Source organism: Echiichthys vipera, assembly GCF_963691815.1.
Source record: "Echiichthys vipera genome assembly, chromosome: 7".
Classification (NCBI taxonomy): Eukaryota; Metazoa; Chordata; class Actinopteri; order Perciformes; family Trachinidae; genus Echiichthys; species Echiichthys vipera.
This window is the reverse complement of record NC_139832.1, coordinates 19,652,418-19,668,326: the sequence shown is the minus strand read 5'-3', so window position 1 is coordinate 19,668,326 and position 15,909 is coordinate 19,652,418. Positions and strand designations below refer to the sequence as shown.

Genomic DNA, 15,909 nt, shown 5'->3' with positions numbered 1-15,909 from the left:
TAAAGACAAACACACACACACACACACACACACACACACACACACACACACACACACACGCACATCTTAATTTTACATCCATCTGAACACCATATTAACCCATTAGAATTCAGCATCCCCCCTCTCCTTTTGCCTCCTGCTTTTGATTTAAAGCAGAGGGGATGTGATCTGACTGTGATGAATGCAGAGACTTATCACACTGCTCAGTCTGAGCGCATGTATGTGTGTGTAATACTTAATATTCCTGTAATTAACAAAGCTCTCTTTGACTGTGCGGAGGTTGTCTCTCTCTCTCTCACACACACACACACACGCACACACACACACACACACACACACACACACACACACACACACACACACACACACACACACACACACACACACACACACACACACACACACACACACACACACACACACACACACACACACACACACACACATACACACACACACACACACACACACTTTCCCCTCCGTAATTCCACATGTTCAAAGCCAAAACTGCTCAGCTCTTCTGTGCATAACTGTTTTTAATAGGAGGTGTGTTGGAAGCAGACACTAAAGCACACACACTGTGTGTGCGTGCTTATGTGCGTGTGTGTGTGCGTGTGTCTCGCCCCGTTTCAGACGACTGGGGTTCTGATAATGTATTCATGTCTCCTCATGACAAATGGCTCCCACCAGGAGGTGGTTTAATATTTAAATGAGGAGCAGGAGAAAACATTGCACCACAACACATAGTAGCGAGTGGAGGGGCAGGCTAGAGAGGCACTACATGGACCAGGACAAAGACATTAAAAACAGGGATGGACAAACAACTTTAACTCACCTACACGCAAAACAGATACAACGACACAGAATAGAAAAAAAACCTAATGTGACCAAGGAGAAGAGGGTAAGATGCAGGAACAGCTGGCATCCCAGCGGGGAACCAGAGAGCAGAAGAGAATTTGCTGGCGTGCAAAACCAGCAGCTACTGATGAGAGTTTATATAAACAGCCTGTCAAGCCTTCTGCTCAGGTTGAAACAATATCTCTTCAAACATGGTTGTGCCACTCCGCCGGCCTGCCAGGTGCCATTGAACGGGCAAAACTGGGTTGTGAATTTTCAGTCATAACTCCGTAACAGAAACACATCATAGGAGGAGGGAGACAATGTGCACAAATATAATTGCAGGGATGAGGGTGAGCACCAGTGCATGCAAATAAACGGATACATTTATACACTTATATGTGCACATGTATCACACAATCCAACACTCATTCAAGTCGACAACTTCACACATCATGGAGTGACGAATGGCTGTCTGCCTCTCCTGCATGTGCAGTTGAGTGCTATGGCAACGGAGTGTAACCGCCAGACTACAGTCTTAATGTTGAAAATTCTTCAGCTGAGATGACCCTTGACCTTAACCTCAACATTATTGACATTGACTTCACCACCTTGATAAACCCTCAGATAATGTGTTCTTGTCTTTTTTTGTCCTATTGCTGACTGCCATCTTAGCCTCTCTTCCTGACCACACTTCTTGACTTCCCTCTTTCCAGCATGTTCTCTTCATTGTTCACCATCTGTTGCGGGCTGGAGGCCTGCTCCAGCTGACCTGCACTCATGCTGGTAACCAGGAGCAGTCAATCTGTTGTTAACCATGCAAAACATTGACCAAGAGTATGACTCCCATTTCAAGCTAGCAAGAATGGCCACCCATAAAAAAGGAGAAAATGCATTTTAGTTACAAGGTTACTGACATAATCTTTTCCTTTTGATATATTCAGTAGGTTCAAATCCTGCTTGTCATTCCATGGTCGATATGCTGTTAAAGACCTCTCTCTAACCCACTTTTGATTCTGCTTCTTTCAAACAATGTTTTTTCCAACTCGAGAATTTGTTTTTCCAATTGTCTTTTTGTGTATATTTACTCGTTATATGTGCCTCTCCTTTGACCTCCTCCCTTTCTGTTTGACACAAGTCTATTTCTCCTCTCACTCTCACCCTTCTCCTTTCAAGTGCACAGTGGATAGGTATTCATCTAAGGTCTCCACATAAAGATGAAGATGTAAGGGTCAATCGATATCCTGTTGGTAGTCTACATAGGTAGGTTGTCTTACAATCATTGGGCAGATCGCTGCAGTGAAGGAGCATATTTGTCATGTCAATGACAGAGTGTGCAGCAAAAGAGACGAGGCAGGGATCGAGTGGATATTAGTATTCTGCTCACATTTCAACCACATGCACACACACTGCACACATGCAAGCACGAATTCAGTAGGTTGTTAAAGGTCTGGGTGCAGGAGTTTTTATAGTTATCCTTCCTTATATCTTTGTAGAAAAGTGACTTAGGACACAAGTGAATCTGATATATAACTTTTACACGTTAGACAGAAATAGGATGGAGTGCAGTTTGAGTTTTTTTGGCTCAAAGGATGACAATGTTGGTTGGTTTGTCCACTACATGTCAAGATGAACCCTACTGACTCTTGCTTTTTTATTCTACCACCTCCAGCAATTTGACATTTTTGACACAGAAACATTTGGGGAAGGAGGGCAGACCAAGAGTTTAAGAAGAATGGCCTGATGTGGCAATGCCTAGAGAAAATGGAAAAGACATTGTCTAGAAAGACAAGGGAGGAAACTCTTCATCAATGACCTATCATTTGAAAGGATAAGCTGTAATAACTTTGGTGATGTGACCTAACCTTGCGCAATCATCAAGTCAAAATTTGAAATTGGCTAGCTTAGTTCCGCACTGGACAACAATGAGTATTTTTTACACTTCAGTTTTTATTAATTAGGTCGCTTTCAGAAGTGCTGGGATGAATTTTTTTTAACTTGTTACCTGTCTTTATACTAAGCTAAACTAACTAGCGGCTGGTGCCAGCTTTTATTTAACATAAATCCTTGAGAGTGATAATTCTCATCTAACTCTCCGCAAGAAAACAAATAATTATATTTCCCCAAATGTCTCCTGATACGGTTTCTTTAAAGCAGATGCATAACAATGTCACATCAGTAGCTTATGAAATATGAAGCTGTGAATCATCTTCTTACCCTGTATCCTCTGTTGACTCCAACACTAATCTTACTCCCTGCCCTGCCCACTCATACTCTTCACCATTTTTCTTCTTCTCCACCTATTCCTTACCAACTTCCCTGGCTTTATATCTTTTTCCTGTTATTGCCTCTCGTGTCCCTTCCTTTCTCTTCTTCTTTTGACCCTTACACCTCCTCCAGCTTCACCTCCTGCTCTATCATTACTCCTCTTTCAATGCTCATCTTTCCAAGGCTGCCAAATTCCCCAGCACAACAGTGCTATTCTGCTGCCTACTAATAGAATCTCTCTGTTCCTCTAATGGATCTGTCAGAATCTCCCTGAGCACAGGAGACCAGATAGATTGATAGGGAGAGGGAGAGAGACAGTGAAAGAGAGGGACAAAGAGACAGCGAAACACAGGAGAAGAGAAGTAAAGAGAAAAAAGGACGCGCCGGGGCTCTTGACACTTTCATCTGTGCCTTAGAAAGTCTCAGAGCAGCAGCTCCACTGACACTGCCAACCAGCGACCATATGGTCTGTGAGAAGCAGTGCCACGTAAGGCCATCCCACTGTCACCATGGGATAATGACAGTTTCACTGTGGCCAGGTGTAACTAACCAACAGTGTAAGTCCTTCCAAAGAGTGAAATGTAGGTATATGCAGAGGCAGGCTTTGTTTCTTTTTCATGTTTTGCAATGATTCTGCTCCAACACTCATCACCCAGGGGGGATTCTTTGGATAATTCAAGTGAGAATACATCTATAGTTGGAAGACTTGTTGGCTTGTTCCGACTGCATAAATACACATCTTTATCAAGATAATACCCTTAAAACACCTCAAATAGTTTATTTAAGTGGTAGTTAGAGTGAACTTGGCAAATATGGTTGACATTTGTATTGCTATGGTGGTTTTACACTTATAATTAAAGGATTTTGGCAATGCCTTTCTGTTGCAGTCTTAATCCACCAGGACTATCAATACATTTACTGGCAATCCAAATCTACATTGAATTGTTTCAAACAATCCTTTGTCACTTTTTGTGCATAAAAATGGTTGCTTCTAGGAACCAATTTTAATTAATTCCTAAGCCTTGCATTTGCTAGCTAACAATTACTGTTATATTATATCAGTGGAAAAGTAGCAAAATGTATCTGTATTTATCTGAAGGTTTTACAGATTATTTAAAATACATGCCATGTTGTTTATTTCTAATTATCCTCTATTATTTTCATACAGTTGGGTATTTGCAACTCACCGTTATCTGTGGCAATGAAGACAGCTGTGTATTTATTGTCCTTGACATAAGGAGACTCACGGTCCAGCGAGGCCGAAGTGTTGACAGTTCCTGTGACTGGGCTCACACTCAGCCAGCCCGCTGGGTCTCGCAGAACAGCATACCTGGAAGAAAGTCAATAAAATAAGTAAGAAGCTGTGACTATACATGCACCAGAAAACCAACTATACACTCTCTCTTGCAGAAACGATGTCCTTCCAGGTAGTTTTGCCCTATATATATTTAGATTCCTTGCATCTCAAAGATAGACAGCTACATAGATGCAACAACAGACAAGACAGGCATTTGAATACTCCATATTTGTCCTGTACAGTGTATAAATCCACTGAATTCTGACTCCTACTGAAAAATGATACCACAGGAGTTTACATTTTGAGAACATATGGAAAATGACTTCTGGGTGCATACGTGAATAAATGCTTTTTGCTCCTGAAAAATATACATAAAATATGTATACATCATTATTAATCAAATTGTTTTATAAAGTTTCACCTAATCTCACATAGCCAGACCTATAGCTGAAGCACAGTGTTAGTGATGCAGTATGGTCTTGCTGCTATCATTCTGGTATAGGGGAAAACACTCTGGCTTGTTTGTATTTCTTTATTTAACCAATCACAATCATCTTGAGTGGAAAGGGAGGATAATGGCAAATAAAAATAGGCAGGCAATGGCAGGCTTTTACCCATATGTTTTACACAACCAAAATGATGTCATCAAGATGCATTATTCACTTAGTCCATCTGTCCTTACAAAGAAGAGAGCAGCTCTTTGAGTTACCTTTACTATTGACAATGATTAAAACTGTGTAGTTGAGACCCCTTTCTGTATAGTAAGTCTATAAACAAGTAGTTTACGTGTTTCTTTGTGAGATACATAAGATTCTACCATGCAACTGTGCAATTGCACTTTAATGTAGTTATAGGACCAAAATGTGTTTAAAATATTATCTTTGAAATAACTATTTATGTTGAAATAAATATTAGAATGATATTACGGGCACTTCTTTAACATGGTGCTGCTGGTGACCGCATGCCACAGAAACAGACAATGGTATTGCCAAAAACCATACACTGAGTGAACAAGAAAATGGTGTGAAAATAGGCCCAAAGTTACATCCTCTGCATAAGCTGTGTGCATGTGTAAGTGACTGCAGAAACAGCAGCTCCTGTAGGGCTGAGATTTGAAGATGATGGATAACCTCTCCAAAAATCTTGTGGGCGAACGAGCAAGCTCCTTGAAACCAGCTGAAGAGAGGATCACGACCCTTCCAATGTGGCCACTCAGCTAGACGCTGATGGCTGGTAGATGGTGATTGCAAGGTGCTTGTATCTGTGTTCATGTCAAAAGTGATTTATTTAGGAGCTCTCTTGCACTACTTTTCTATATAAACAGGGATATACTGTAAGAACAGGTAAGGTCTCCCGGGAATCATCCCTCATGCATACACAAAGGGCACACACAGGCAGCTTAAGTTTTACACACACACACACGCACGCACGCACACACACACACACACACACACACACACACACACACACACACACACACACACACACACACACACACACACACACACACACACACACACACACACACACACACACACACACACACACACACACACACACACACACACACACACTACTACAAGCTTTCTTCACCACAAGGCCACTCTTTGCCAATGTGTTCAGCAGTAGACAAATTGTCTCTGAAATGGAGCTCTTCCGCTAACAGAGCGCGACAAAGCCTTGGGAAATGGCTTTGCAATCAACCTCTGCTCACACCTTTCCCCCTCCTGCTCTCACTCACACACACTTCCCCTACCAGTGATTACTACTGTTAACCAACACATATGTTCTACTGTAAGAAAAGAGGCACTGCTTCAAGGTTAAATGCACAAATAAATCATGCTCTCATTCTTACACATAACAGAAGTGTACATACATGCACGTATGCACGTACACAAACACACGCGCACACACACACAGACACAGACACACACACACACACACACACACACACACACATACACACACACACACACACACACACACACACACACACACACACACACTCACACACACACACACACACACACACACACACACACACACACACACACACACACACACACTTATGTGAACACACCTAGAGCACCCACATGATTCATAAGGCTCACTCCTCCAATAAAACAGAGCCAGGCTGAAAGGTTATTAACCTCCATATATCACTGTTTCATCATCATTCCCCACATTGTGATACAGAAACACACGTATGCACAAGAGTAGAAAACAGTTTTAGGGTATTTGATGTCAAATATGTGGACCTACCAAAATGTAATGTATAAATACATTATCAGTATTGTAGAGAATGTGTCAGTGTACTAGAGCATGATATTATCTTTGAGGCATAGTTAGTAGGATTTTCCTATAAAACATTGTATAAACTAATAATCCCTCTCAATCATTATATATGACCCACTAGAAATTTGTGGCGGTGTCTGTATCTGTATTTTCTAATCTTGCTGTGTTCAGGATGTTTCAGGGTGTCATCCTCTGTAAAAACATAGTGATCAAGTGCCAGATTATAAGCAGGCATCCAAGATGATGCAACGGAAATGCGTTCAACCGCCACCCCTTAACTCCCCCTTGAAGTCCAGTTCCTCCCTACATCTCACTGACTACTTAGTGCCTCTGGTGTAGTCCTCCTATGACATCTCCCCCTTTTGGATACTGCAACAATCCCTAAACCATAACACAAGAGTCCTTACACATTAACCGAAGAACCAATAATGTAGTTATTGGGCCCGGAGTTTATTAAAAGAGTGTTTTGAAAGACTTACCTACTGGCAGTGTTGGGGAAGTTCGCTTTCTAAATGATCTATTTCAAAGTTCAGTTCACATATTTTAAGATGAACTAGTTCAGTTCATAGGTCATATAACAAAATTTTGTTCACAGTTCCAAAAATTTACTAGTTCATAGTTCTTTTTTTCAATATGTTGCTAGATAAACAGGAGTGGGAGTCCGATGTCTCTAGCAGAGACTACACCGGCTATGATATGAAATAAAAGACAAAAAACACGCCTCTGCGAGTCAAATGCAGGCACTCCCGTGTCTCTAGTGGAGATTACACCGGCTTCGGGAGTAAAGGGCAGGCAGCATTTATGATCCCTGATTTAAACTGATATTCCACACAGTACTGTGCTCATAGACTGTAAAACACCGACCCTCATGGACTGAATGCTCCCGCTGCTCCAGATTAGCATCTAGTGTATGTGTCATAGATAGCAGGCTGTACTGCAAGTCATGGTGCAAGTGCTGCTATTTAATTAGCATAACAAAGCTAACGTTAACACGGTGGGCTCCTAAACCATCTGTTTGTACAGTTGATCAAAGAGCAAATCATCTTGTCACTTATGGAAACACCACCACACAAATTACCTCAGTCCAGGTCAAGAAGACGGAGTTAGCATGCTAATCGTGACAACTAGCTTTCGAGGAGAAGTGAGGGCCAGAGGCTAACTGTCTCTCAAGAGGCCGTGCCCCTAATTATTCATAAACTTTAACCTCCAATAAAATAAAAACTAGCCTGTTACAAAAATATTCACCCTCCTAAGTGTTGTCATGGAGATATGACTTAAACATACAGACTAGAATGTTTTTTTGTAAACAAGTCCTGAGTAGGTTTAATTATGCTGTGAAAATCGGCCTGTTTAACATGGGGGTCAATGAGAATGCTGTCCCTTTCCAAATGCAGTCCATTTTCTTGGGTGATGCAGGGACGCTGATCCTCACCAGTGCAACGTAGCACTGTCTACCCGTTGCACTGGTGAGCTGAGATGTCCTTTCTTCCGACGTCAGTAAGATGAATCACTCCCTTTTCACAGCTTTATTAAGCTTATTCAGGTAGACACAGATGCGTGCTTGTCCAGACTTTTTTGGGACAGGCACCAGCTGGTCACAGCTTCTATGATGTTTTTGGCCTCCATCAGGACCAACTAATTTTACTGCACCCGGGAGGGGGATGGGCACTCTGCGTGGAGTGCAGACTGCGTACGGCGGTGCATTGTCCTGTAACACTATCTTCATAGGCTGCTTTCAGCAGGCTGAACTTCTTTTCACTACTGTGAACCTTGTGCACTCGCTTCACTAGCCCCAAAGCTAAAGCTGCTGGCCTATTAAGTAGGTTGTTCACGTTCTGCCCTCTAATAACATAGAGTCTTATAGTGTAAGTTCTACGCTTGTAGCTGGTCTGAGTGAAAAACTATCCCAAACTGTTCAGTCCTCCACCTGGACCACTCAGTACCTTCTTAGGCCTCTGTAGAACTCTTCTCTTCTGTAGTGCTTTGTACATAGTTTTACTTATGACACTACAATCAACACCTGTGTCAATTTTAAACGGTTAAACCCCCAATGTTCAATGTGACTATCCATTCATCATCATCATTGTTGCCAGTTGTACTGTTAACTGAGCCCATACAATAAAAATCCTCTTTTTGTTCCACATCCTCAATCACTTGTTTGCTTTGACATACTCTCTCCCAGTGTCTTCCTTTTCCACATTTGTAACAGGTAGACCTTCTTGCGGGGCAATCCTCCTCATGTCTATGCTGTGTTTTCCCTCACTGATGGCACCTTCTGCGCTCGCTGTAGCTGTCACGTTGTTCACTCTGCCATTTCGGTTGGGCACCACTACTGTCTAGTTGATGCTCCACCTCCTGAATTGTGGCAGCCTGCTCTCGTCCTTGCTGGCTGACTTGGGCTTTTATCTCTTCTGACTGCCTTACTTCCCGTGCAGCCATCTCCAGGGTGAGTTTGAGGACCATCTTCAGCCTCTGAGAAAGACCTTTGCCCATAATGCCAACCAAGATCCTGTCTCTGATGTTCTCCTCACAGTTGAGTCCAAACACGCACAAATAAATGTCTCTGGACACCCTCCTGGCCACTGCATTCTCTGATTGATGCACGCCCGTTCACGAATAGCTTTGCCTCTCAATATGAAGAATGCATAAGCCTAAAACAGTATCATAGTCTGACTCATCTTCCTCCTCACTATAGGTGAAAGCAGAGAATGCTCTCTGCTTCTTTTCCGAGCACATACACTAACGTGCTAAGCTGAACTGGGCCCTCCTCCTATGACAAATATGGAAAACTGAAGCAGACAGAACTTCAAAAAACGTGAGTTAATATTACTTATGTTCTGACATTTTATGCTCGGCAACATATTTTAGAGTGAAGCAAAACCCTCTCTCTGTTAACCAGGGTTTAGTGAGGTCCAAATAAAGCTTCATGGATGCATAAGTTGTTTGTTGACCCCACTAGATGGCAGTCTTCATTTAAAGAAAAAGACTCATAGAATGGCAATTCAGTGTGCTTTGAACCCTTTGTTGAAAGGAGATCGCCATCTAGTGGACTCAGAAAATAAACAGAATGGTTCATGAAGCTTCATTTGGCCATCACTACCAGGGTTTCAAGCCTGGACATAAGCAGAGCAGTCCAACCAGCCTGTTTTCATCCATGAAATCTTCCTCTAAATGTTAATTTTCATTCCACATAAACTCTGAGATTCACTCTAAAGCTCAAATCCTGGGAAACTCTTTCAGACATATGGGATATTCCTTTTGCTGAAAGACAAATACAATGGGGATATGCATACTGTTGAGTTAAATATCAGATTATTATGTTTCTTCTAACAGTTGAAGTTCTGAAAAAGTGTAATTGATCCGTCTGCTTTAGTGCAGGCTCAAAAGGTAATCATTAAATGAGTCAGATTCACTGTTCCTCCTCCGTATGCAAAAATGGAGACAGTCCATTAGCAATTAGGAAGACATTAAAAAGTCATTAGGAATATTCATATCCGGTAATACATGGTTATCTCCGAAAACCAGAGAAGGCCCAAACAAATCAGTCAACAAAAAGTACACAAACAGAACGATCACGCATCTCGTCCTCATTTAGCTTCAAATACACACATCCGCTTTAAACACACACACAAACACACACACACAATCACACACACACACACACACACACACTTGCGCACAGGTGCAAACAAGCAATAAGTAAAGCACACACTAAAATATGTAAATTGTTTATTTTGCTTAGACGGTCAAATATTTCTCAAAACAGCAAAGGGATTTGTCAGATTTTTGCTTCAGTGGCACAAAGTGAGGCACACACTGTGACCCCAATGTTGGTCTTTCCACTGGTCTGCATTGCTACACCCTTAGGGATTACTCAGAACTGCAATAGCTGGCATCAGAGCCTGGTCAGGGGTTGTGTGTGTATGTGTGTTTATACGTGTGTATGTTTCTGTAAGGGGTTGATGTTATAGGACACAGAAAAGCCTGGATTTGGCTGGCTGACAGTCAGAGCCAGATATGTATTATAATACCAACCTATGAGGGTCTTTTAAAAAGTCAAATTGAAATGATCCATTTTTAAGTTGAAAATAATATAATGGCAATTGCAAGTGCAATTTTTTTTAAGTACTTAAAACATATAATTATACAGAGAACTGCTATTTCATTCAATAAGAGAACTGTGCAGAATGATAAAAAAAACCCAATGCAGTACAAACTTTACAAAAACCCTGAAAACGATACTTGATAAAAAGGGAATCTTAACCAATACATATCAAAGATGTAAATAATTAATTTGACAGCTAACAGTTCTTATCTGAGAGCAGGGCTTCACTGTCGATGTTGTGGATGTGTTGAGACAGATGAGCTCTTTCTAACTCTGATCTGAGCCTTGTTCCTCAGTTTTTTCAGACAACTCAAAGGGATCTGGGAGCGTGAGAGGCTTGCCACCCACTCGTAATCCACTTACATCAGGAGCAAAATTATCACTTGCATTGTTTGTATTTGTGTGCGTTTTTGTGTCAATAGCAAGTGCGGGAAGGATTCACAGAAAAAGACAGACAATCTGTGTAAAGAGCTTATTTAGAGAGATAGGGGGAGGAGTACAGGGCACTGGTAGACAACTTTGTGAAGTGGACTGGACAGAATCACCTGCGGCTGAACATCATCAAGACCAGAGAGATGGTGATAGATTTCAGGCTTTCCAACATCTGTGCATTCTGGGAAATGATGTGGAGGGGGTGGTGAATTACAAGTACCTGGGTGTTACCATCAACCACAGACTGGACTGGAGATCCAACACAGAAGCTGTTTACAAGAAGGGGATGAGCAGACTTTACTTCCTGAGGAAGCTGAGATCCTTCAACGTGTGCAGCAAGATGTTGGAGATCTTATATCAGTCTGTGGTGGCCAGTGTACTTTTCTTTGCTGTGGTTTGTTGGGGAAGCAGCATCGGCGCCAGCGACACCAGCAGACTCAACAAACTGATCAGGAAGGCTGGCTCTGCGATTGGCTGCAAACAGGACACTCTGGAGGCTGTGGTGGAGAGGAGGACACTGAAAAAAATGTTATCCATCATGGATAATCCTCTCCACCCTCTCCAACTCACACTGGTCAGACAGCGGGGCACCTTCTCCAAAAGGCTGCTTCAGCTTCGCTGTCGGAGCAACAGATTCAGGAAATCTTTCCTGCCACAATCCATCACTTTTTATAACTCTCTCACCTCTGCCTGACAGAGAACTTTGGTCTCTCTACTGTTTTTTTTCTTCTTTTGTATATATTATTATTGTTATAGTATATTTTGCATATTTTGTTGTATATATTATTATTGTTTATTGTTTATAGCACACTGTGCACTGTATATATACACTATCTATATATTGTATTATATTTATGTTATGTATGTTAAGTTTTTATTTGCTGACCCACTACTACTGCTGTCACAAAATAATTTCCCAGTCTGGGATCATTAAAGTAATTCTATTCTATTCTATTCTATTCTATAAGATAAGATAAGAGCATGAGTAGTGACCACAATAAAGGACAACTCTTTGCACATAATCTATGCTGATTATTGCTCTTATGTTTTTTTTTTCTTAAGTAATATATGTTGGGGCACCTCATCTAAATAGTAGTAATATACATGTACTGTAGTTGTTTGAGTCCTCTTTTGAATGCAGTTTTTTCTGGTTTAACAGTATAAATACTGATTATGGACCTCTAATTGGACAATGCACTTTTCACACAGAGCTGACTATTAAAATGCTTTTCAATTTGGTTCACTTGATTTCTATCATTCATTATGTTGTTTGTTCCGCCTTTTGTTTGTGTACTGAATTCCCACAAAGCACTATGATGATACACTAATTATTGAGTCATTAATTACAATATTGTTATTGTTATTAGATAATGTCTTGTGGTCATCTGAATTATCGTCCATTTTAAGTAGTAACGGCACACAATATGTGTTGCATGTATAACATTGCCAAAAGTCTTGAGGAGGAGGTCAGATTGATGGTCGGGTGTGTGTAAGTGTGTGCAAGTGTTGTTCCCGTACCAACACTCAACACGGTTGTTCCTTTAACCATGAAGTGAAACCTTTCTTAAAGGGCACTCCAGATAAAAATGTTGGAGAAGTCACAAGAAGCAGATTAAAAGAAGAAGGGTAGACATAGAAGCAGCACACTCCTTTTAGCTATGTTCTTCACCAATTTCTGGAGAAATACCCGGCTCTTTAGATGGTGAATGCTTCACTATGTTCACCAGCTAGTAACTAACATTGTCTGTCAGCCATTTGGTGCTGGGCAGGTAGTGTATCTGCTGCTTCTGGTAAGTAAATTGATGAAAGCACTGAGACCAAACTAACCTTTCAAAGTTGTAGGCTGTAGCGTTGAGGGGAACTGTAGAGTCAATCAAAATTCTCTGGATTTGTCACTAAAAGCTTATTTATCTTTATACATTCTCATTGGTAACATTAGAAATAGTGATTAGTGAAACTTCAAAGATGTATCCGTAATAATTGAGAGATGTTGTTTCTAGCGGCCGCTTTGGCAGTATGATGTAATTGCAGGCGCGTCTTTGGGACCACATCTCCCAGAGTTCCTTTGGAAACCAAACTGTGTTGACTGTGTGACGTCAGTAGATTGGCATCGCTCACCTGCGTGATGAGGCGTGATGCCTTCACATGCTCCACACTGATAGGAGGTCTTAAGAGAGAAAAGGGGAAGGACTAAAAAGCTAATTTTTATCTTAGCGCTGAAAAGTCGCCACAGACACTCAGATTTTATTTGTCGCAAGGCAGAAAATACAGGCACTTTCATTAGTGGTTCATCATATGATCAATCATCATTGTTTTAACTCACATCTTTAATAGATGGTAACTTAACAGACATTTAACTAGATGAAAATCTTACGGACTACAACTTTAACCTGACCTTACTCACATACTGTAGGTAATATACTGTATGAGGTTAGACTCCATGTAAAACTCCCAAAGCATACCCTGAAGTCATCCATTTCTCCCTTCAAGCCGAGCCTGTTTTTTGCCTGAGCCTGTTGGGTTTCTAGGGGGTTGATGGATATTCATGCCATCAACTCCCTTTCCTGAATGAACATCATTAAGTTTCACAAAACAGCCATAACAATCTAGGGATGGCCGATCAGGTCATGCATATACTGACTTTAAGAAGTAAATTGGTTTTGAGTAGTGAAGCATTGGTTCTCCACCTGGACCCTCCTCCAGGGAGCTGTGAGGGGGTCAAAATGAGATTTACATAACATAAAGATATATGGAAGGAATATGCCAGTGCACATATTGAAGTTTGATCCTTGTATAATATATTTTACTTTGCTTTTGGGCTTACTTCAATAATTAAATGCAATAATGTGAAGAACACCCATCCCTTGAGTGATAAAATTACCCACACACCTATACAGTATCAGAGTGTTGCAGACAACACTTCATTTTCAGATTGTGAGTTGTTTAAGGGTACATAATACAGGTGGGGGCAATGGAAAGGCTGGATGCCAGACTAAAGTTAGGCTGATTAAAATGCCCAGCAGTGAAGAATAGATAGTGATGCATAATAAGACAAAATCAGTGTAAAAAAAACCAGCTGCAACATGAGATCCCAGGTGTTTCTATGGGGCTTTAAAGCATAATGATTCACACTGTCGGAGGTCAAGGGACATGCATCCAATTTGATTATTTAAATGGGTGTAAGTATGTGTGTATAAAGAGTAGAGAAGGTCACATACCTCTTCTCTGTTTGGTCACTTGAAAAAACTCGCTGAATTCAAGTTACGCAACACTTATTTTAATGCAAACTCTATTTTCTCTCACTTGCAGTATACCCCCCTCAACAGAAACAAGCCACACACACACACACACCACCAGCGCCGCCCACATAAGAGCTTAGTCATGCTTTTTCAAGTGTCGGTGTTCCCCATTTTCAGTTTTCTGCAGTGCACTGCAACTTCGACATGAACACTCATACACTTGGATGGCAATGACAGCATATTACAGGAAAACCTGTAATGCACGTCTCACACTAACCTCTTCTCTTCCACTTGTTTCTGCCTTTCTTTCTTGTTCTTTATGTCCTCCTCAATTTCTGTTGGCTCTTACTTCATCTTGCTATCTTTATCTGTCTCTCTGTCACTTCTCTCCCTCCTGCCAGCAAGATCTGCCAGTGATTGCAGTCTAACTTACTTAGAGAAAGAAGATGACACAGAGGCATTGATAATAGTGTTTTTGGAGAGCTGCTTAGTGTGTGTGTGTTAGCAATAGATATAAGGACATCATTCAAGACATGTGCAAAGTAAAAGTATAAGGGTTGTACCGATTGTGTTTGGCCCTTATAACTGTACACTTCATCCAAATTCACAGCTCGTAAAGGAGGAGGAAAAAGAGGGAGGGGTGCAGTGCAGGGAGAGTGAGGTAGGGATCGAGAATGGAGATAAGGCAGGGAGACTGGAACTGTGAATAAGTGTGCAGTGAAAATGAATTCTCCCCACTTTCAATTGCTGACTCCGCCCCGGTCTGTTCTCAGCTCTATTTCTTCTCTAGTGGTGTCATCTGAGGTGCCAGTCAGAGTCCTCCAGTATTGTCTGTTGTCTGTACAACGTTCTTGCCTGTTAAAAGGAAGGTTTTCGCTGCCACTGTGTGCAAAATTGCCCATATATACACTGTATATATATATATATATATATATATATATATATATACACACACACACACACCTCAACAACTAGTACCTCATCAGAGGACAATGATTGGTTGTTTCATTTGCTTCATTATTTGAAGCCTCACAAGATGGATTTTCGTGTGATATGTGATCAAGCGATTCTCAGTGCAATCTCGTGATATCGCGAGACATCCAGCTACCTTGCAAGATAGGGTTTTTGGGCCCTCAACTTTCAGTTCAGTCTCACTGCGCACTAACCTGACTCTTGCCAGATAAATTTCATGCCACCTTACTTCACTCATTCATCTGGGATCGCTCCATAGCAAAGACATTTCAGGAGGCTGAACCTTATCAAAAATCCTAGTATATGTCCAAGGATCTTGTCCGTCATCTTTATTGACGTGTTACTACACCCACCCACAATTGAAACCAACCTGTGACGCTGATGAGAGAGACGGGCGAAAACAATTTCCACCAACTAAAGCCTTCAGAGCTGTTCTCTGGTGTTCTTTTAAAGAAGAAATATTC

General features: G+C 41.3%; 1 protein-coding gene across 1 annotated transcript in view; it reads right to left on the bottom strand.

Moving 5' to 3' along the window:
* cdh13 (cadherin 13, H-cadherin (heart)) overlaps positions 1 to 15,909 on the bottom strand; it is a gene marked incomplete at its 5' end in the record, with an annotated part of 302,811 nt that overhangs the window by 49,727 nt on the left and 237,175 nt on the right. Inside the window, one exon of the mRNA XM_083916469.1 lies at positions 4,293 to 4,435. Coding sequence (XP_083772595.1) covers positions 4,293 to 4,435 — 143 coding nt within the window. The remainder of the gene's footprint in view (positions 1 to 4,292; positions 4,436 to 15,909) is intronic.